Source organism: Ixodes scapularis, unplaced genomic scaffold, assembly GCF_016920785.2.
Source record: "Ixodes scapularis isolate PalLabHiFi unplaced genomic scaffold, ASM1692078v2 PGA_scaffold4__175_contigs__length_147842914, whole genome shotgun sequence".
Taxonomy (NCBI): domain Eukaryota; kingdom Metazoa; phylum Arthropoda; class Arachnida; order Ixodida; family Ixodidae; genus Ixodes; species Ixodes scapularis.
The window spans coordinates 118,911,973-118,934,968 of record NW_024609879.1 but is presented as its reverse complement, the minus strand read 5'-3'; the positions used below and the strand labels follow the sequence as shown (position 1 = coordinate 118,934,968).

General features: G+C 48.0%; 1 protein-coding gene across 2 annotated transcripts in view; it reads right to left on the bottom strand.

Moving 5' to 3' along the window:
- Positions 1 to 22,996, bottom strand: part of LOC8042460 (protein sel-1 homolog 1) — a 40,914-nt gene continuing 17,918 nt past the window's right edge. For both annotated transcript variants that reach the window (XM_029978742.3, XM_029978746.3), the window contains 13 exons: positions 18,994 to 19,047; positions 17,875 to 17,934; positions 16,719 to 16,800; positions 16,018 to 16,172; positions 14,893 to 15,096; positions 14,101 to 14,163; positions 12,562 to 12,649; positions 7,528 to 7,676; positions 6,539 to 6,704; positions 3,940 to 4,014; positions 2,704 to 2,876; positions 1,940 to 2,062; positions 1 to 832 (listed from right to left, as the gene is read on the bottom strand). In XM_029978742.3, the coding sequence (XP_029834602.2) occupies positions 707 to 832; positions 1,940 to 2,062; positions 2,704 to 2,876; positions 3,940 to 4,014; positions 6,539 to 6,704; positions 7,528 to 7,676; positions 12,562 to 12,649; positions 14,101 to 14,163; positions 14,893 to 15,096; positions 16,018 to 16,172; positions 16,719 to 16,800; positions 17,875 to 17,934; positions 18,994 to 19,047 (1,518 nt within the window). In that variant the 3' untranslated portion in view covers positions 1 to 706. The remainder of the gene's footprint in view (positions 833 to 1,939; positions 2,063 to 2,703; positions 2,877 to 3,939; positions 4,015 to 6,538; positions 6,705 to 7,527; positions 7,677 to 12,561; positions 12,650 to 14,100; positions 14,164 to 14,892; positions 15,097 to 16,017; positions 16,173 to 16,718; positions 16,801 to 17,874; positions 17,935 to 18,993; positions 19,048 to 22,996) is intronic.

Genomic DNA, 22,996 nt, shown 5'->3' with positions numbered 1-22,996 from the left:
CCATATGAAAATATTCTCTTTAATCTCAGAAAAATAAAAGAAAAGACAAGCACAAATAACGAAAACAGATTGTCCGGACATTTCTGCTTGCTTTAATCGCGGTGGGATGGTCCCATCGAGTTCCCTTCACACTGAGCACCCGCGTACTGCAGAAAAGCAATGACCGCGAGCTTCGTGGGTGTTGCTTTCCTGCAGTACACGGGGGGCGACGAACCAATTAGTATGAACTAAGCGAAAGTGCCATCTGGATTAAGCAGCTTATAAATAAGCGGAAGAACCAATATATTTTAATTTGTTCGAATTAACCGGAAGTACGAAATATCCGAGTTTGAATTATTGCGAGTCCACTACATAGGGCATTGGAGATGCGAACAGTAACGCTGCTTAGTGTAGTTAACTTGGTGCTTCTGGTATCACCAGAGCAAATGCCGGCTTTAGGCACGAACCTACGAAATTTCTCGAAAACAAACGGAGAACCGTGCGACTCCCTTCCGTATCCTCTTTTATTTCCCGCGAAGTCCTTCTGAGGGAAACGTCCATCCCCTTCACGGCAGACGGCCTGAAAAGTTCCACTGGGGTCTTCCGCACACCGCAACGACGAGAGACGAGTTCGAATGGCAGCACACGGTCGCTCCTCGCTAACGGTCTCGTGGGTTCGGCGTGTGGCGGCGACTAGTTGCACGTGCGGTGCGACGCGACGGTCTTGCTAGGCCCGCCTGAAGTAGGCGAGAACTCCCAGGAGCAGCGCCATGACCGTCATCAGGTACAGGTCCCAGTCCGGACCGAGGACGTCGCTGGGGCTCATCTTGGGCAGGACCCGGTCCCACTGTTGCTGCAAGGTGCGGGGAAACACGGGGGATGGGTTTGTGAAGCCATTTCTTTGGGCACAAAATTGGCGAGAAAGGGACTCGCGAATCAACGGTGGGTTCCAACCCTGTATGCGAGCCTGTCCTTACGAGCGCAGTGCAAGTGTGCTCCCACGCGATGCCACCGAGCCGGGAGCTTCTCTGCCGTGTTGCCACGAACGAGCAATTGCTGGCCGTCCCGGTTTTTCTCTTGGAAACTAAAGGCTCTCGTCAAAACTGCTTTCGGGTGTCTGCTTCGAAGCAGCTTCGAGTTTATGAGGCTGGCTTATTTATGGGGCTTTTTTCACGACTAAATAGCGCTCGAGAACACCTTGTGTACGCCGACGTTACTAGATTGAGCTCGGTTGACAAGCTGCCCAAAATGCCTGCCGCCCTTTCGTGGCGCAACCGCTCCGCGCCATACGCTGCACTGTCGGCCCGCCCAATGGACAAAGAGTGACAGGACCGGTGGACCAAAGCAATAAGGCTGAAAGGTAAACAAAAATAAGGCGTTCAAAGTGCAATGGCAAAACCATTGTTGTCGACTTGCCGGAGGGCTTCCTTTTTTGTTTATTTTATTTTGGGGCTAGGGGCTCTTATGGGCATCAGCAGTGTTTGGGGAAAGGGCGCAGGCTACCGTTCGGACAGCGAGCACTTCCTGCTCTCCCTACACGTGCGCGTATGTCTTTTCCTTTACTTTTGCCATCCTCCACTTTTTTTCTTTTTTTTACGGTTCATTGTCTTATTTTCTTACAACTGCTCTTTTGCTGCACATCTTCTAGCGTATCTTCCAGTGAGTATGCTGGCTTGGCAGTCTGCCAGCCACACAAGGCAAGCGATGCGTTCGCCACCTGCGCAATCGGATCGCGGAAAAAGCAATGGGCCGCCGGGCTTCGGGCTTCGTTCGCTATATCAAGTGTACCCGCCATGGGAGTTAAATACAAAAAGACAACGCTCCTATACTATTACATGTGATTTTCAAGGGGACGTCTGGACTGTTTGATATAAACAATAATTCCAAATACCCGAGTGCGATATAACCGGGCTCGACTGTGCGTGCCACGCATATTTATTTATTTGCAAACTGTTCTCACCTCCCTGAGGTAAGAGAATCCGTAGAGCAATCCCAGCTTGACCAAGGCCAGGGCCACTGGCACTTGGGCGTCTGCACTCGTCTCGGCGGCCATGTCGTAGTAACGCTTGGCCAAGTGGATGTCCTGCGGCAGAGACGGACGTTTACGCGCCGATCGCGCTAACCCCCGCTTCTGGAGCTCTTGGGATCATTAATAGCCTTAATTTCAGCACCTTTTCAAAACAGTTCAGTGGAAACCGATGGTCAAATAGAAGCCCTCGTACAAGACTGCATTCGTTGCGACATAGTCTTCGGGAGAAAGTCACGTGGCAACTGAATCTAGTGCACCGAAGTTCCAATGAAGAGAGCTATAACTTAATACAAGGATCATGTTTTAATCTTTTAGATTCATCATCACTGAAGTTTCAGGAACCAATGCGCAGAAAAGCATAATACTAGTCCGTAAAACTTTTCAATTGTCGTACCAAAGATTCTTTTTCGGGCAACATTTTTTTTTTTTTTTTTTTTTGTTATCTATTCAGAGTGAAGTGCCATTTTATTTAATTATCGAGCAGCCGATGCAGCTCTTTGCCCTCATCCTTTATAAAAAAAAAATAAAGATTAATATTTTTATTGCTATTATTAATGGCGCAAGATTCAGAATCCCTCGAGGTCCAACGACGTGATGCGGTCTAATTGATAATCCCCACCAAAACACAGAGGAAAACGTTTCGATAGGGGGAAGTACGGCTCCGAGAAACGCACTCAAAACATGGTAGCACATACCTTCTTCAGGCCCAGCCCCTGCTCGTGCATGTACCCCAAGTTGAACATGGCCTGGGCATTGTGCTGCTGTTCGGAGGCCAGCCTGTAGTGCGTGGCCGCCGTCTCGTAGTCCACGGCGGTCCCGTAGCCGTAGTAGTGGTAGTCTCCCAACTTGACTCGGGCCACCGAATAGCCTGCGCGAGCGTTCCAGGGTTACGGCTACGCAACACGGCTTGCACATAATTTGCAAGGAAGAGCATAGGACGCTAGATACTACCGTAATGTCTCGAGAGACGGCGCACCTAAAATAGAGAGCAAGTCGGGTGAAAAGAGCGGGTAGGCCAACCTTCAAAGTGTCACCAAAGAAGGTTGTAGCCAGGTCGAATGTTTTGGTTTTGCTATAATCGCCATGGCTGTCATTTGTCCTCGCAACATAGCTACTGTTCTTTTCTTTTTTACAGCGGAGCTGTTAAGGGCTAGGTTCCCCAGGATCGTGTCTGTGTATGTCGACACAAACCTACCTGGACAGCTACCGCCATCTATAAGCGACGGCGGCAAGCACTTAACCAGTATGGTTTCCGCCATCGCTCGTAGATGGCACCAACCTTTCCAGCTATAATAGAAGAATGGATAGTTGGGCACGTTGGTGGGAATTCATCATAGGAAACAGCGCGAAAAACAGACGAAGACGAAGAAGAAACACACAGTGTATCGAGTACAGCTCCGTTGGTTTCCCTTCTTTACGAGAGTGGAAAGGCTAAACTTTTTTTTTGCTTGTTTTTTTTGTTTTTTTTTTACACGCGATTGTTTTTTGTTGATAGACCTAGAAGTAGCAAACCAATATTAAGCCTGCTTCATATGGTGCTAATTTTATTGCGATTTCGCTACCACAACATCGGGCGCAGCAGCTTCCTCCACGCGTGTCTTGCCGCACAAGCAACTTCGCAGCTACGAAATCCCACGCAAAATTGCACCGTGTGAATCGGGTATTAGTCGGCCGGACATTGTCTTCGAGCAGTTCCGAATGGCGCCAACGGAGGCCCCGACAAACCTGGCAGCAGTACAAAAAAGCTGCCTCGTTGCTGCCCAGGTCGTTGGGCAGTGCGATTCCTACAAGCAAACAGACTTCTGGAGTTTGTTTTTTTTAACGGGAAAGCGTGCCTAAAACTGGGGCGGGCAATCTTTCAAGGGTGGGGCATCTCGGGATATTACAATTGGTCCCTCCCAAAATTCAAACGATGCGATTACCGTGCTTACCCTGTGTAGCTGCTCGGTTCCAGTATAGCAGGGCCCACGCAAACGTCTCATTTTTCAGGAAGTAGTTGCTCTCTCCTGCATGCATGTACGAGATATCAATTAGTCGGTCGAAACGTTAATCATTAATCTAGTAGAGGTGTGCGAATATTCAAAACTTCAAATAATTTGCGAGTAGTGTTTGCTATTCGATTTGATACACAGCACACTTTTACCGTTCAATGTATTCAGAGTAGAAAGCCGCAAATAATGTCTTCAGAAGTCTTAGATTTTTGCCTGTCAAGCTTCACTGCTTCGTGCCGGGGCTCTAGCATCGAGCTCCGTCGCTTCGCACCAGCATGCGTGCACTGAGTTTCGCCGCTTTGCAACGGCGTGCTAGGAGAAACGGCCGACATGTTCGAAGATCTTGGTTGGCTCTCTGGTCTACGTAGTTTTCCTCACTATTTGTAAATCAGCCTTCTTTGGTTATAATCATTTAGTTCAACCCCCGATTTGAAAGGACATTGTCCGAAAACAAAAGCCTCGAGCTATATTCAGATAAATGAAGTAGTTGTTGTTTTGCTTGACATGTTACATTATGTTTTACCCAAAAATAGTCTTCTAGGGATCTTTTTTTTTCTTTTTCTTAATATAGGTAGCATATACGAGACATTTCTCGCAAAATAAAGCATTGTTTTTGGTAGGTAGGCCTTCCAGAAAATATTTCCATCCATGATTTCTAAAAGTGTAAATGCTCGATTGACGCTAGACGTAAAATGTTGCCACATGCACAGTCAGGGTAGCATCACGCACGGCTTTCACGCTAGAACATGTGTTCCAACCCCACCAGCCTCAGTCTTATTTTTATCTTTCAGGGCTCTTCAAAAACGTTCTGGTAGGATCTTGTATCATATCGCTCGTTCCCATGTAAAGCGCAAGTTTATCTGCTTCTTGCACAGGGGTTGCAATGATGTCAGAACGCCGAGCTTTTATTGGCTGATTGAACAAAATAGTCGGTAGACCTCAAGGCATCTAGCATTGAGGTCTACCCACTATCCTTCCAATCAAAACCATCAGAACTCGGCATCGTTCTGACGTCGCCGCAACTTCTGCGCAAGAAGCGGACGACTTGTTCTCCGCATTCCGAACCTTTTAGACATCGTAGTCCGTATATGAGAAGCAGAGAATCTCGACGTCGAGTCTGTCGCTTTTTCGTCGCCGTTGCACAGTGCACGGTTCTTTTTCGTTTAACTTTGTGACAACGAGTTTGCCCCATTGAACATTTGTTTTCGGTTTTACACTTTTTTATCATTTTCCCTCCGCAACACTATTCATATTTGACAGTGTGGGGAAGTACTTTAAGTACAATGTACTTACAGTACTATTTCAAGTAGGTTTAGTAACCTTGTATACTTCACTTGAAGTACGTTCTCTCAGTATGTACTGTACTCTAGTTATTTTTTTCTGGTACTTTCCGACAAAAGCATAACTGCCAACTTCGAAATGCATTCCTCAAATTTGATCTTGTTAATTTTGCATGACAAAAATATGGTTTTTCAACAAATGAGTGCTTTATAAGTTGATGGCCTTAAATAGCTTATCAGCGAGAGTAAAACTACTATAATCGTTTTCACCTCCAGAAAAAAGGAAATTTTGCACATTGTTCGTACGCCGCACGACATAGTTCGTGCACATAGTTCCTGCAATATTTGGTTGTCGGGGGCGGAAGCGATGCTTTTGATGTTTTAAGTGTGTATGTCTTGATAAGATAACATATATCTAACCTAAAATGCACCTACATGTCTTAATTCTCTACACAAAGGGGGAAATCGCAAATGGTCCGTGAGGAGCCAAACTTTTTTTACTACAGTTCTTGAGGTGAAAACGAGTAGTCTGTGACCACTTCACTCTATCCAATATTTGCCGCCATTTTTAAAAATAGCTGCTGCACCCCTAAGCAATGCATATTAGTTAAAAAAAGAAAAACTGTACGTGGGAATGAGGGGGCATCAAGAAAGATTGTGTCAATAAGTACTTGTACTACACTCTCTTAATTCAAACTCGCAGATAATTCAAATTAACATGCAGGTCCCATCCTACGTGCTTCTAGGCAGGAAACTCCCGGTAATTCAAACTTTGCATTATCCTAACAAAATGTTGGTCTCCCTTGGGTTCAAATTAACGAGATTCCAATGTACATCGCATTTACAGCACTATACTTCAATTACATTGCACCCGGTGTACCTAGTACTTTACTTGAAGTACATAACCTTTAAATTACATTGTACTTTACTTCAAGTACTTTTTAGATGTACTTTACCCAACACTGACATTTGAAAACATTTGAACTTGATTCGCAGTCAAATTCTAACATTTGTACTCAATTCGCAATTGAGAAATTGATGTTCACACCAGGCACGCAGCCAGTATTTTGTTTCAAGGGGGGCTCGCCCATGACAAAATGCTGTATGAGGGGGAGGGGAAAGAGGAGGTCCCAGCAAAATGGAAAAATTTCGGGGGGGGGGGGGGGGGCCGGGCCCCATGGGCTTTCTCTGGCTACGTGCCTGGTTCATACGCCTCTACTCTAATGCGCGGCTCTTTTAGCGGCTCCTGCTGTACCCACCTCTGTCCAGGATGAAGGCTGAATTGCTCTGTGCCACCTCGTAGCCCAGTTCAGCGAGGAAGGCATACTTGACCAGCGCTGCGTCCACCTTGCCGTCGCGGTAGTCGCTGTACGCCTGCATCAGCTTCTCCGTCCAGCGGCCGCGCTCCGCCACATTCTTGAACAGCTGCATGCGGGTAAAGGCAAGCTTTGGCGCCGAAGCTTTGAGGCGTGGATTACGATATAATGGCTTTTGCGCTTTTAAGCAAATTAATTGCATCATTGCCAACAAATGTGAATTAAGACCGGCAGACTCGCGTTGCTCGGTCTAGGCTAATAACACCTTCCCAAAGTGAAGGCTTCATCGTCATTAATACTGCTCTATTCACTCCTTGAATGGGGGAAATCATCAATGCAAGAGTAGCCCAGTTGCAACTTCGTGCGAGCAAAGAAATATAAAAACATTTGGGTGCAAGCACGCTGCTTTCAAATGTCCCTCAACTAAAGGACACCAACAGGACAGAGCAAAGAAACCCATTCAGTGAAGATACTGGTAGGGCAGAGAGGTCAAATGGGACCCCTTGCCCCCGAGACATTTTGTACCCACATTATATGCCCCGCCCCGCCCCGCCCCGCCCCGCCCCGCCCCGCCCCGCCCCGCCCCGCCCCGCCCCACCCCACCCCGCCCCGCCCCGCCCCGCCCCGCCCCTCCCCTCCCCGCCCCGCCCCGCCAGCGCTCTTTCAAGTCCCAAACCGCTTCCACGGGGTAGGGTGAAGCAAAGTCGAGGTATGCTTCTAATGTGTTTGAGGTGCCAACGTCGCGAAGACACTGACAACGGTCAACAATTTTCCCAATAAAACTAACTCCACCGTGAAAAAAAAAAAAATGTGCAGCGATTATTTTTTACATTTAGTAAAGCACAATGGCACGTGTGGCTCCCCTATGCATAGATGCGCGCAACACCACGTTGTGATGGCCGTGGACTCGGCACCACCGAGCGGGGCCTCACCTCCACGGCGGTGTTGCAGGAGCGCACGGTGCCGGTGCCCGTGGCGTGCATCTGTGCCAGGTTGTAGAAGGCGAGGACGTGGCCCGACTGGGAGGCCAGGGTGTAGTACTTGATGGCCATCTTGTAGTCCCTCGACACCCCCAGGCCGCCTGGGCAGAAACCATCGGTCGGGCAAACATTGCAGCACCCCGCCACTTAACACTAGGGTTCCATATTTTGGGTACGTAACGACGAACCCCCTTAAATTAACCATCGAGCTGGTTCAATCCAAGTCGAAGAACGCCAAGTCGGAGCTGTCCTCGAAAAAAAAAAAAATCGGGCTTCGAAAAAATCTGGTATCCCATGCTTTATTTTGCATTCGCCAGGAGTGCAGCCGTCGCTGAGCGGTCACCGGATCGCTCCTTCCTTTGGGCTACTGCACTCCCACCCCTTTTCTCGGTTCCTTCTCTCATCGATCCCGGGATTTCCAGGCATTTCAGTTGCACGCGTGCCCCTGGAAGTGGGGGACTCCTAGGCTTGTGTCCGGTTTTCTCTAATGTGAGAGCTAATAAACCTAGGGTGACCATACCCCTCCGAGTAAGAAACGGGACATCGGGGGAAGGGTAGAGGGAGAGAAAGAGAAAAGGGGGGAGGGGCAGGGGGCCAAGCAAGATGAAAAGAAGAACACACTTAAGACTGCTTACATGTAGGAATGCGAAAGCATTCATACATACAGCGCATTCCTACAAGCAGCGCGCCCCACTGTCCTCCGCAGATGCCAGCTGTGTGGCACGACATACAGAAAGCACAGCGTAGAGCAGAAAGCAGAGTGGAGGGAAGGGTTGGGAAATTTCCTGCACCCCCCTCCAGGCCCGGCCACGGACTGACAAGTGACCGAGAAAGGAAAGAGAAGGGCAGCCGTGCGCGCGCCACCGTCTTCCTTTTATTGGCACGCAGGCCGCAGCGCCGGGAAGAGGGCTTCTCTGTAAGGTGGCCCTCCTTGGAACTATGACACGTCACGGCCATTTTAACTGCCATTTTTTGCGGCTACAAACTTGTGCCTACGCTCCATGGGACCAGTCAGTGCTTCCGCATTAAAAGCTCCGCTATTATTCAGCTCACCGTGAAAATGCAAGCTTTTCGTTGCGTGGTTGGGTGGACAAGCACATTTCTTACCGATTCTGCGAATCCTAAGCATGCCAAATATAGTATAATATAGAAAAGTGCCCCGTACAACACACGTCTGTGCAAACAGAACTTATTGGCAAAGGGAGTCCAGAAAATGCCAAAAGTCTCGTTTTATTGAAAATAACATTTTTATACTATGTTTACAGTACTCTAATACACTGTCACAAGTAGTAATCATTTTTCGTTTTCTTCAACTTTTGGTACCGATTTTGCAAGCAAGTTCCCATGAACACGGGATATTTGGCTATGTTCGGACAAAATGACGGGACGCTAGAAATTAATTTGTAGAATGGGACTGTCCCGGCCAAAACGGGACTTCTGGTTATTCTAAATAAACCGGAATTTTTTCCAACACCAAAAAACACCGATCTGTCGGAAAAAGAATAAAATGAAACCTAGAAAAGGATCCTCAAATTTGAAGGAAAATTAGCTCTGAAAACACGGACTCATAGCCGTTAAGTACAGTGCTAATCACACTTGTCTATAACGTGCGAGCGTGCAGCTTTCTCAGGGGAGCGCTAGACTGGTGCCATTCGCGGAAACTAAGCTATTCACGTGGTGCAACAAGGAACGGCCCGCTCGAGGGGTGTCCTGCCCACTCTATCAGCTTGATAAGCGATAAAAGTAAACTGCTTTATGATATATTTTTGTTTTTTGATGACAACATCGTTGATGCTTTAGTTTGTTTATTGTTCGAGCAATGATCTGTGTAAAAAGCACGCGAGCAGCCTTCCGCATTCGCCGCCAGCTCTGGCATAGTATATGCCATGAGGTAGCAGGAATAGCATAGTCATAAACACCAAATGATAAAAAAAAAGTTGGGGCTCTAATCCACGCCGTGAAGGTGGATGGTCAGCGAAGCTGTGGTGTCAGCCGCAATGATTGCCTACTGCACCGTACGAAATGCCGCCGCCGGTCACAGCACGCCGCCGCAGGTCGTATTGCCGTTTCTTTTCCCTCTGCCGCTCCTCGTATTCACGCTGCTCCTCGGGAGTCCTAACTACCGGGTGAAACAAGGAGACGGTAGGCTCTTTAAATCGACCGGAAAATTCGGTTTCTTAACCTATCGTGCTACGACTTTGTGCAGCGTTGCCCACAGATGGTGCATTTTTTTCGTAAAATTTGCGATGAGCGGACTTACCTGAGGAAAAAGTAAAGAAAGAAAAAGGCTTAGCTCCTATGGAAACGCAGCGACGCCACCGGTCTGCAATCAACACGGCGCCAATTTGCACGGTAGACAAGAGATGGCGCAAGCGGTCGCGACGCCAACTGCCGCCAACGAACGAGCAGACGACGCCGAGAGCCGGCGTAATTAGCAGACAAGGAACTGCAGTTCCTTGTTGTTACCGCGCCTGTCTTTTTTGTTTCTGCAACTGTCGCCGCCTGCGGAACGCGCGCCGCTTTTGAGTCGAAAAGATCGTCTGCTAAAGAGCCTTTGAGGAATACCTCGGCCGGCTCTCGGCGCCCGTATGCTCGTTCGTTGCATTCGTTGGCGGCGTTCGTTGCGCCATCTCTTGTCTACCGTGCAAAACGGCGCCGTGTTGATTGCAGACCGGTGGCGTCGCTGCGTTTCCATAGGAGCTAAGCCTTTTTCTTTCTTTACTTTTTCCTCAGGTAAGTCCGCTCATCGCAAATTTTACGAAAAAAATGCACCATCTGTGGGCAACGCAGCACAAAGTCGTAGCGCGATAGGTTAAGAAACCGAATTTTCCGGTCGATTTAAAGAGCCTACCGTCTCCTTGTTTCACCCGGTATGTGTGGCCTATTCATCGCGGTGCTGCAGCAACAATGAAATCAGTTGCTATACTCTGTTCCATTTTACGTTTAAGTGCAGCGGATGTTACGAGTTATCAGAGCCAATCGGAGACAGTGTGAGTGTCGTGCGACCTTAGAGAGAAGGTGCAGCGACGCGTGGAAAGCGTATCACGGGCCACGTCCACAGAACGGGATTGTCTAAGATAGCTCGCACCATCCGCTACGACCGGATCTAAGATAAGGATTCTTTTATACGTGAAAAGCTAGTGACGTCATTCCCCACGTCGCAAGCTGCCGTCGCCGCGGCAGCTCGGGCAACAGTAATCTTCACCGGGAATGTATGCGGTGAGCGCTATGTGCTTCGCATTGCGGGAGTAACTATGACTCTCTTGTCTCCTATGGCATGCACGCCTTGGACTTCAAGGTGAAAGCAGATAGTTACTTGCTATGCGCAAAGTCAAACTCCCACCTGCTCATGGTGCCCGCCGATTGGTGAGCCTAAAGGGGGTGCATCACTGGTGAACTCGCCGTCAACGGGAGCTCTCGTATTTTTCGGTGAGTGTGATCCCTGCCCCCACTACCCGGCTTGGCCAGTAAAAGGGAACATTTTTCCAAATCCCGACCGAGGGGCCGGGGTTCCAAGTCTTAGAGTCCGGGCCTTGACTGTCTTTATGACGCCTTGGATTGCCTTAGGTCCTTGGCTGATGGCTCGCGAGGGTCCAAAGGACACTAATTGAGGGCTCTTGTCCTCTCACGTGTAGCAAATACGTTGGTGCGGCTCTAAAACCCGTTTTACACGGGGAAGTTTGGTTCCCTCTGCCCTGTCGTCCACAGAGCGACAATCGTGCTTTTTCATGAGATTCCGGGGTTTTCCTTAACACGTGGGCCTGGAATGGCCTCGTTCACCCAGTTTGGGACTTGCTACCGGCCCTTCATTACATGGTTAGGATGCCTGTTTTGTGCTTATTCTTAATTGAAACGAATGTTGTGCTGTATGTTGTATGCTTGGTGTTTTACTTTTCGCTTAAATCTTCTGATGTCTTTTTTGTCCGTGAGAACGCCGACACGAAAACACATACGGGGAGAAGGAATGTGTTTCGCATTGTTTGAATGTTTGAGGGCTTAGATGTGAAGTGCAAATTTCACATCAAAGTCCTCGTATAAAGTTTGCACTTCACACGAGGGCTTCGAATGACGGCAACCCCTTTCGAAGCAGCTGCAAACCTATCTTTACCGGAACGCGTGGGAGGGTATTCCTGTTGTTCACAAGCACCTTATCATCCATCATGGGGTTTTGATGCTTGTTTTGTTGATGCTTGTTTTGTGGTTTTCTTTATTAAAATGGATACTGAGCTGTATGCTGTATGACTGATTTCAAAGGAGATATGCTGTTTTGCCTTCAATTGTTCGCCGGGAGTTTTTTGCTTGCAACGCCAATGACACAAAAATTTCCTTGGCTGGTAGAGGGATACAGCTCCGCTGTAAAAAAAAGTTTTAGCTTTTCCACTCTGGTGAAGAAGGAAGAGCAGCGGAGCTGTAGGAGCTGTACTATGTGCCGCCGTCTGTAAACGAAAGCGGCAACCAGACAACTGGCAAGCCGGTTGTCTGGTTGCCATTGTCGTTCATAGATTACGGTAGCTGTCCAGAGGGTTGTGTCGGGATTTATTTGTCTACAGACTCGAAACTGGGGAAACTAGCCCTTGACAGCTCCGCTGTAAAAACTTCGGAGCTCACTTGTTTTTGTTCATCAGTAAAAAAAACTTTTTGGCATTCATTTATCGCCGTTGCATTGCTCAAAGACCGGAAGCTAGAAACCTTAGTTCCGCTACAAGATCACACTACCGGGAGGCTTCATGACTATGAAAATACTGTTTGCATATGGCATTATCGGGGCAACTAATCCCGGTACTATTAAAAAGCCACCTACCTCTCTTTCAGCGGTAGCAAGGTGCGAATAACTTAATTCATTTATCGGCGGTGACATGCAACTATGCAGGTACTTTGATCCTTTTGTGATTTCTAGACCCCCACAAATCTTACAAACAACCCTGTGCCATCCGACTTCCTCTGCCCGTCCCAAGCATAGCGCTCAGACAGACCGAGGCAACTCACTATAGTACATGTTGCCCAGCTGCAACTGGCCATCCACCCATCCCTGGTTGGCTGCCAGCAGGAAGTACTTGAACGCCTTGGCATAGTCCTGCACGATTGGATAGGGTGGAATCAACCGAGAAACCGATTGGTCCACTAACAGATCGGTTGGGCATTTTTTGCCAGCAAGCACATCAAAGTGCATGCTAAAAATGTGACCTGTCCAAGTCCAGTCCGGCATGGTAAAAGCAAATGGGGTAGCGGAGGGGTTGCAGGAGTGATTCTTGACGTCACGAGGGCTTAAAACTGTCCGACGGTAACTGCAGTCTAAAAACATGCAAATGAGGCTTTACTATTCATGGCACAAAGATTTCCCAAACAAGGTTCAGTAAATCCAATACGACAGGTTAAAAGGAAAAAAAGAAAAGAAATTGTCCGTATATGATCGTTGAATGTGAGGACACGTTCCACCAATTACGTGATCACATCTGGGAGGTGCCGCCAGATTCGATTACGAGATATGCCGCCTATAGGCACAGCATGCGACCTGCAGAGATTTAATTATGGAATGCAATGTAAGCTTGCGAACCGAGCTTGTCGCTTGAGGAAATAAAGCAAACCTTAATTTTTTAGGATGGTTAGTAGCACACTCCTATAAAGGTTTATGATAGCAGAAGTTAGTTGTTCTAACCGCGAAGTACACGTTAGCCTGTCACGGTGACTTTTTGGTCTAGAAAACTGAGACTTAAACTAAAAAAAAAAACACGTTCAGCCTTTCCACTTTTGTGAAGAAGGAAAACCAGCGGAGCTGTACTCGATACACTCTGTGCTTCTTCGTTGTCATCTGTTTTTCGCGCTGTTTCCTACGATGAATTCCCACCAACGCGCCCAACTATCCATTCTTCTATTATAGCTGAAAAGGTTGCCGCTAGCTACAAGCGACGGCGGAAACCATACTGGCTGTGTGCTTGCCGTCGTCGCTTATAGGTGCGGTAGCTGTCCAGGTAGGTTTGTGTCGACAGACACGGACACGTCCTGGGGAACCTAGCCCTTAACAGCTCCGCTGTAAAAAAGCTTTACTTATATGTAAACATAGTTTTAACAGGTTCCACATTTTTCTTTTTTTAATTCTATACCTGGCCATTGGACGACAAACCTTTTAGTGATGGGCTCCTTAATGAAGGCTGTAATATACCAACTAATCAAATTCACCCTTCGTAAAGTACAGTAAAACCTCATTATAACAAAATGGGATATAACAAACTAATGGATATAACAAAGCAATCATAATTCCCCTTGCTTGCTATAGTGGGAAGAAATGGACATTGGCTATAACAAACTAATAGTTATAACAAAATAATTATGACCGCTCCTTCAACTTTGTTATAACGAGGTTTTACTGTACACAATGACAACTTTACAGACAATGTGGGAAAAGGTATAACAATACCGTAAGAACTAGCACATGAGTTCAGTAGTATTCTCTAAAACATGATCACCCTTCCGCAAATCACCCAGTGTAGGCCACCCCACCCTCACCACAGGGACACCTTTCCTCACCTTTGGAACACCCTTGCCGTGGAGGTACATCAGTCCGAGCCCACTCTGACCCACTGCATTGCCCTGAAACATACGAGTGCACGCGTCCAAACCACGACGTAGCAACTATAACGCTAATAGAAGCAGGATCTGGCACGACTCGCTATCTTACGCAGCTATAAATTCTGTAGCTTGGGCTACATGCATCAATCAACCCACCGACCGTTTAGGCCTCCCCAATGAAAGCACATAAACATGTCCCGTGTCATTCGAAAACTTCTGTGCCGATTTGGCGGAAATAAGGGCGCCGCTACTTTTCCCATTATACAGTTAGGACCGGGCAGTCATTATCGCCGATAATATTGCACCGCAATATTTGGCGTCTGTCCGACACTTTGGCAACTCGCATTGCCGGAGGAAGCGAATTCCGGGTTGCCACATCGAGAACCCGGAATGCATTTGCTCGGCACGCGAGACCCACATTCTAGGGATGCCGTTTTTGAACACCCGGTTTGCTCCACTAGATGAATCTGCGACCTGCGAACCTCCCCGTCGTCCTGGCCACACCTCCTCTTCGAGCGTGGTGCCCAGAACGAGTCTTCAACTGGTGCATTCACCATCCTGTCCTGCCAACAAACTATGTCGCGGGAGGCGGCGTGCCGTGCTGTCGGAAGTCGCGATGACACGACGTATTGCACAGATCGGTGACGTGCTCCAGACGCCATAGGCACGAGGTTGCGCTTTCTCATGTTAGGGTTCTCACCCTAACATGAGAACCCTAACATGTTCTCACGACAAGCGACATGGACACACCTTGTCGGCGGCCATAGTGAAGTACTTGAGGGCGGTGTCGTTGCTCTGGGAGACCACGGGGCCTCCCTCGAGGAACATCTTGCCCAGGAAGGCCATGGCATTGGCATTGCCGGTGTTGGCCGCCTGGGTGAAGTAGCCCAGGGCCCGGGAATGGTCCTGCTCCACACCTCGCCCGCCCTGGTAGTGCAGCTGTCCCAGCCCCACCTGTGGGGACGCACGGGGGGTTGGCGCTGGGGCCCGGTGCCGAGTTTGAAGGGGCCCCCGAGAAGGTTTCCGAGATCGCCTAAATGTGGCGATAACTCACTCTGCTGACTCTAAGCATTCTAGAAATCCCTAAATCACGACGATATGCGGCCGGTTTCTCTACTAAAAGCAATCAAAGATTGCGACACACCAAGGTTGTCCCCTGCGATGGGAGGAGCGTGTTCCGAAACCAGGACTACTGTCGGCCAATAGCAAATGAAGGACCCTCACGTCTCCGACCCGTGGACCCACGTATCGAATGCGCGTGGCCCATCGCCCGGACAGCACGCACACCCAGACTTTGGCGAGTTTTTTTAGTTGGTCGTACTCACGGACGATGACGGATTGCAAAGCACACTTGGAAGTCACCTGCGTCACAGACGGAATCTGCGCGAGGAAGACCAATGACTCAAACCAATGAGCGCGTGCTTCAGAGCAGACCAGCAGACGACCAAACATATCACTCCCGCGGAAGGCGAAAAAAAAAAAAGAAAGGGTACACTATTTTTCAAGCATTTATAGCAGTATATTATGTTTCCACTCCACAAAACGTTAACATTTGTTTCATACTCTTAGTTGCTCTTATCATCTACAAAAGCATACACATTTTGTAATAACTGCATTTGCAATCTCAACAAAATGTCACATTTTTGCTGGTCATATGTCGACCTGGCTTCCAGAACAATGCTCCTCCCATCGAAGGAGGTGACCTCGGTATGTGGCAATGTTTGAGTGCTTTTTTAATAAGGAAATCGGCCACGCATGATTCTGATTTAGGAATTTCTAGCATGCTCAGAGCCCGCTGAGTGATTTAATGCCATATTTACGCAATTTAAGAAACCTCCTCCGGGCTCCTTTAAGGTGCCCGGGGCCGGGGCCCACCTGTGCCTGGACGTCCCCTTTGTCCGCCAGGAACTGGTAGTATTGGATGAGGTCGTCGTCGATGAGCCCCAGCGAGGAGCCCGGGTTCTCCGCCTCGTCCGGCAGACGAACCCGCTGGATCACCGTGGAGCCCCCCTTGTTCACGTCTTGCTCCACTAGAAACAGAGTCGCTCCGTCAATCCCTTCGTCGCTCTTCGGAACCCTTAGGACCCCGGCAAAGCGTTTCCTCATTGAGATTGAAGGAAGAATAAACGCGCAAGACAAAGGTGACACAACCACATCTTTCATGTCTTCGTCTTGCACATTTATTCTTCCTTCAATTATGACCCGCACCAACCCTCGCTTCGTCCATTAATGTTTCCTCGTGCTCTGTCCTCAAAATTCACCCGGCGTCACCCCAACTATATCTTGCGTTCGACGTCGACTTCCGTGCTCTCTTTCGAATCCTTAGCTGTGCCCCGATGCGCAACTGCGAGCCAAGCGTCGTTCGCAATTCCCGTAGTCTTCTGTACAGTTTTACGACAATACGAAACCCTTCTCCCATTGGGTAAGTAATCAGTCAGACTTATATTCTTTACCTCCACGCTCTGTTTTTTTTTCTTCTTCGATAAATTAGTAATATCGATTGGCTCGTGCAGTTCGTCCACACCGCCTCGGACAAGCAAGCACCAGGAGTCTGCCCTCTTCCCTAGCTCACTCACCCACTCTGGCGACCTTGCGGTAGTATGTGAGGGCCGCCTCGCAGCTCGTCAACACGCTCGTGCCGTACCAGTACCGGTAACCCTGCACCAGAACGGGCACGCCGGTCAACACGTTTCACGTCGGAGGGTCGGGGTCGCTGTACTTATGGTCGCTTTGCACAAGGCAATAGACCCTTTCCGGAATTGCAAAATGACGCGTAGATTATGTGCAGCCGCCATTAGTTGGTCTCGTTGCTTCTGGCGTGAAACCCGCGATGGCTTCCGAGTTTACAATGAGCACCGACGCTGCACTCTCCGAATGCTAACGAAGCGCTCGTGTCCAATGCGTTCTCGCAGTGCATGACCACCTAATGGCAGCCGCACATAATCTAGGCATCGTTTCGAAAAGGAGTAATTTCTTTGCACGACCGTGCGGCGTCGCATGTGCATTTGTGCAGGAACGTTTTGAGATGGCCTTTTGTGTACCGTAAAGGCTGGTTCACACATTTGCATCCGGGTGCGAGGGACTGCATTGCAATCGCTCGCCACTGCTTATGACGAACGGTGGTGCCATCTATTTACGGTCCATAAACAATGCAAGCCACTTAAAATTAACTTCTTTTATTTTGGGGTGAAGTGCGCGTCTTATGTGGTGGCGGCTTTTGGTGGTGGCTTTCGTCATCGGTGAGCCGATGTCTCGCCAGCTTTGCTCAAAATCCCATTTGTTTATCTATGGATGTTCGTTCTAGTGAAAGATTCTCATAACCGGCAATATTGAAAGTGGTCTTCACCGTACGTGCCGACTAAATGCCTCAAATAAATGTAACACAACAAAAATAAAAAAATGAAATTATGCGAGTGCAGCTACTGATGCTGTAACTCCAAGAGCAGCTGCCTTTTTGGAAGAACTATCATCCTTAAAAGAACGAAAATAAGGAGACGTTAAACTGCCCCGAAGCATCGCCGCCCAGGAGGAGTCTCTAAAGACAGCTAGCACCGAAAAGTTTGCGCGCTCCAACCGGCGTAATCAATTGGTCCAAGTGGGATCTTAAACAATACTAGAGTCTAACGCTTTTATGACAAACTCCAGAGGACCGGCGAAAAAATTTTTTTTGTTGGCAACGGTGGGAATTCATCACGGGTTTTTTACGGCGTTGACAAAAAAGAAGCAACTCACCAGTGCCATCTGTGCAAACGGGTTGCCGCCGAGCGCTCCAAAGGTGTAGTACACCAGGGCCTGTGGACCGCAACGAAAGGCATCGTATCTCGTGACAAAAAGGGGTAGAGAAAAGAAATCCCTTTCTAGCAATTCGGGTGCCACCTAGAGGCTCTCGGTGAAACCGTCACAACAACAACAGGGCGCTTCTTCGAGCTGCCTGGTCACAAATGTTAACTCGACGTGGTTTTCTGGAAAGCGGGGACGAGCGGTGCGGGAGCTATCGTCTGCTGCAGGTTCGGGATAGCAGGATCAGCTCTTCCCAGAAAGTCCTCCACTGTTTGCACTTTAGCAGACCAAGTGTTGGAGAGGAGGGACCTGCTACCGTTTAAGCTCATTAAACAGACCTGGTTACAACAGACATTTCGATAAACATACCAATTTGTGAAGTTTGATTGGTTTTCCTCTACATACTGTTGACTCAACTTCATATCTGCATACAACATACTCCTTTTACAACAGACCGAAATCTTAGTCAAAATTAAGGTCTGTTATAACGAGCTTAGACTCTAGTCATGAAGAACAGAGTTTCGTGGGATCAGCTTGTCCAGCTATTCTAAACCTGCAACAATGTAATGAGCTTAATGACGCAGGTACAGACACCTAACAGAAAGTGTAAAAAGATGGTATCGGAGTCTGGAGATTTCCAGAACTGGCAACGCTTAATCACCGGGAAATCCAATCTTAAAGGGGCACTAGAGTGGATTTTTAAGCCGCCTTTTTACAGTGCAAACTCCATCTACTTGGCCCAATCATCCTGGGAAACTAGAACTTAAAGTCATTAACGGCCTTTTTCCCCGTCGAAAATGCGACGAAACATCCCCACACTCTCCTCTTCTCGAGTCTCGAAAAAGGGGCGTAAAACTATGGCTGGTCGTGCTTTTAATATTAATAGAAAAGAATTGTGCACACGACCATAATTTTAGGTTTTCTAGGATGCTTAGTGCGCGTACTGAATTTGCGCCTTGACGATCTTGAAATCCGCTCTAGTGACCCGTTCAAGGTAGAAAATTTTACAAAACTCGGGCAAAATCTCTCAAAAAGACTAAGATGTATTAGACACAAAGATGTACAACTTGCCTTGGCTTGGTTCGAGTCGACTCCCAAGCCGACAGCATGTAGGAAACCCAGAAACTGCAAAAGCAAACCAAAGAAAAACGACGATGGCAGTAGAGTCACTGTATCTGCTCCCGAAGGAAGCAGACTAGTGCAGTTCTTTGTTCCACGCCTTTCTAGTCGGCACCAATCATGCAAGCAGCTGCCCCACGCAGTCCTCCAAGACGTGCTCCAAGCCCCTATGGCCAGACGCATCGTTACGAACGAATGTATGGAAGTGCTCCATCAAAAAACAAGAAACCGAATTCACACTTTTCAGAAGTATTGCGAACTATCTGCGAGGGTGCTTAGATGGCCTCCTACAGCATAAATGTCCCTACAACCCCCCGCGATATAAACATCCACACATTTAGGCTGATTTTTTCCCCAGCTTCCCACTGAGGCCGAAACGCTGGCTTCAAAACAGGGAGATGGGGGTTAGAGGGGGGGGGGGGGGGGGGGGGAATGATTGCTTTCCCATCCATAGACATTTCAGGAATTTCTTGTAAACAAAAGTGGGCACGGCAGCTCTGTCAAGTAGAAATGCTTTGCCGGATATAACGATTTCTGAGGAGGGTATCATGAATTATCTACTGAATATGGACATTAAAAAAAAAAACCGCATCTCCACGTGGTGAATGATATTGATTGGGGCGAAGCTCTGGTGGTGCTTGTCTGCGTAGATGCTGAACCGCAGCATGCCGAGTCTTTCGTTCGTTTTCATCCATGTCACGCTGCGCTCAAATGCTCAAATGCGTATATAACACTGTTCCATACCACACATTCTCTTTCTGACATGGATGAAAACAAACGAAAGGCTCGGCATGCTGCGGCTCACCGTCTACGCAGACAAGCACCACCAGAGCTTCGCCCCAATCAACATCATTCACAACATGGAGATGCGGTTTTGTTTTTTTTACCCTACACGAGCACGAAAGCACGTGCCCACGTGCTCGTGAGCACGAGCACCCGACGCCGGACATCGGACGGACATACGGACATGGCTAGCCCCCAAGGAACTTCGCCCCTAAAAGGCAACTGGGTCAGACAACATTCCTAATGCCTTTTTCAGAAGATACGCGGAATGGAGCGCCAAGTACTTGGTTCTGATATTCAGAAAATCTCTGGAGACTTCCACGGTACCCTCCAAGTGGAAGGTCGCAAGGGTGATCCCAATTTTAAAATCTGGTGACTCAAAGTCGGTTTCCAATTATAGGCCCATTTCTTTGCTTACCGTAATTACCCAATCCTAACGCGCACATTTTTTCAAAAAAAATACAGCTAGAAATGGCATGCGCGTTACAATCGGATACGAAACCGAAACAAAAACCGAAATCACGCTACCGGCAGTCTCACTGTCATCACTAATACAAGATGGCGGCGTAGCCTCTGCGCGACAGCGCAAAACACGTGGTCTCGTGGTCGCAATCTGAAGAGCTGCTGCAGCGATTTGCTTTGTTGTCAGTTGTCAGCGTTTGCGGAGCTGAAATGACCGCCGCACCAGCTAAGGCGCGGCAATTTCATTACGAGGCCGAGACGAACGGCAACAGAGCCGCTTCGCATACTTTCGGTGTGCCCGAAACTTGTCTTCGTGACTGGCGAAGGCAAAGAGAAAAGATCTTCGCAAGCAAGTCGACCCGGAAAGGATTCAACGGGCCACGGACAGGGCGGCCACGGACAGGTGCTTGTTTAAGAAGTGCGGAATTTAGAAGGCGCGGGACGGCACCGAGGACGACATGCTGTTGCACGTGGAGAGCGGCTGTCCGAAAGTGAGGACAAATGATATGCTTACATGTAAATAAACTTCGGTTGTCATTTGTGCACAAGCACAGATTTTTCTTGCGCATGAAAACCGGGTGCACGTTAGAATCGTTGACACGTTGGAATTCTCATTTTTGGGTAAGAAAACGGGTAGTATGTGCGGTAAGGTGTTGGAGCATGTGGTGTTTAAACACATATCAACAAATCTTAAACAAAATAATTTTTTTACTAATTTTCAACATGCTTTTTGCCATAAAGTATCTACCATTACCCAACTGACAGAAACTGAGCATGAATTTGCATCTGTGATTAATGTAAGAGGGCAAACTGACGTGATTTACTTAGACTGTGTTGACTCTGATATGAACCGTAGTTATTTCCGTATTGGTAATCTTTTTCCTTCATTATTTTCATTTGGTCAGTTATCGTCTTTCTCATTTCTCTTCTACTATACTTTTATTTTTCTTCCTTTATCTTGTTTCATATTACACTGAATTTCTCAAATTGGGAGGGGGAAAAATGTTGTATCCTGACTGATCATTTTATTCGTACTTCCTCTTCTTTTATGCTAAATTTCCTTTCTTCGTCTTCGTCATCTTCACTCCACAATAAAGACAGTCTGGTATTGGCCACCGCAACGTTCGGTCGCACATTCCCGACCTTTCGGGTCCACCAAGGACACCACATTAGCGTGGCTACCAATTCAAGGAGATAGCCTGGCGCACGACATTCGAGACACAAATGTTTTGGTGACTTAGATGTAACGTAAGAAAACGGTGCTGTATGATAAGTTGAACCGAGCTCAACTCCTTATGTTACGTTACGACAAGCCTTGTGTCCTTGGTTGCCACGGTAACTCACCATCCTAGCTCGTCGTCACCGAAACATTCGTGTTTCGAATGTCGCGTGCCAGGCTATCTCCTTGGATTGGTAGCCAACCATAATACGAAGCACAGATTTCCCGGTGACTTTTCGTAACGTACCGTAAAAAAACTGATCTGTGTGAACCAGCCCTAATTCTTTTGTCGTGGACTCTAAATAATTCTGACAATGTTACTAGCAACCGTTTCTTGCAGATAGCGCATACATTTTGGTCTCGCAAATACCGCAAGACCTTTGGTCTACGAAATGTCCCAGTACGAACAGTACGAACCGGATGCCAAAGTTTCAAAACGAACCGCTGTCTCCTTCGAGAGTTATAGGGTATTTTTGGAAATTTTCAACGAGAAAACAATGGCCGACAGTGCGAACAAGTGTCTGGGACTCAGTGATGCAAAACACCGAGAACGGGGCCCCCGTTTCCAATTGAAGGTTCCAAAAAATCGCTCCTAACATTCGAATGACACGACAGGTGGCTCTGGAACTTTGGTATCTGGTTCAGACCCCTAGTGCTACGCCCAAGCGTAGCGCTAGGCGACAAGGGTAGCGTCCCTAGCGGACGCTACCGGTGACGCGGATGCACGATGGAGTCTGGGCAAGAAGCTCGCCGTCATTCATAAACAAAGCATCGGAACACGATGTTGTCGGCATCGGTGCCAGTCCCGGTGCTCTTTCTCACGTTGGAATTGTTGATTCTATGTCTTCCTGACAATGTCTGACTACTTTAGCGGCCTCAGCGAAAATAACGATGCTTGTTACACGCAAAACGTTGCATGAATAATGTGACATGCGGCGATTCATTCTGCGTGGAAGCTGCAGAATGGACGGTAAAGCCTGATTTGCATGATGAGATTCTGGTTGCTATTTGCAGTCGCGACATCGCTTGAGCTGCAATATCGTGAACCGCTGCTGAGATAGTCAACGTCGATACTAAAAATCGCAAGCAGAATCGGACCAAGTGAATCAGGCATACCAAGTTGATGATCGCCACAAGTAACAATGATAAACATCTCCTTCTATCTACTGTTTACACTGAGCGTAATTACCCCAACCAACCATCAAACTTAAAAGTCGTTTGAGGCCTGCACTTACTTCTAATAGGAATTACCGGGTCAATGTTCCATCTACAGGATGCTGCCATTTGAAAAAGCAGACGAAAGTGTGAACAATCAGGCGGCCGTTTGAACTTGAAGACGCACTGAACATAGTCCGCAAGTGGTCCTTACAACTTGGTGGTTTTTCTGCCTTCATGTTGGAACAAAACTAAATCTGACGACCACATGTATCCGTAAATTCAACCCAAAAGTGCTTCCCGCACAAGCAATCGTGGTTTGACGGCGCTTGGTTC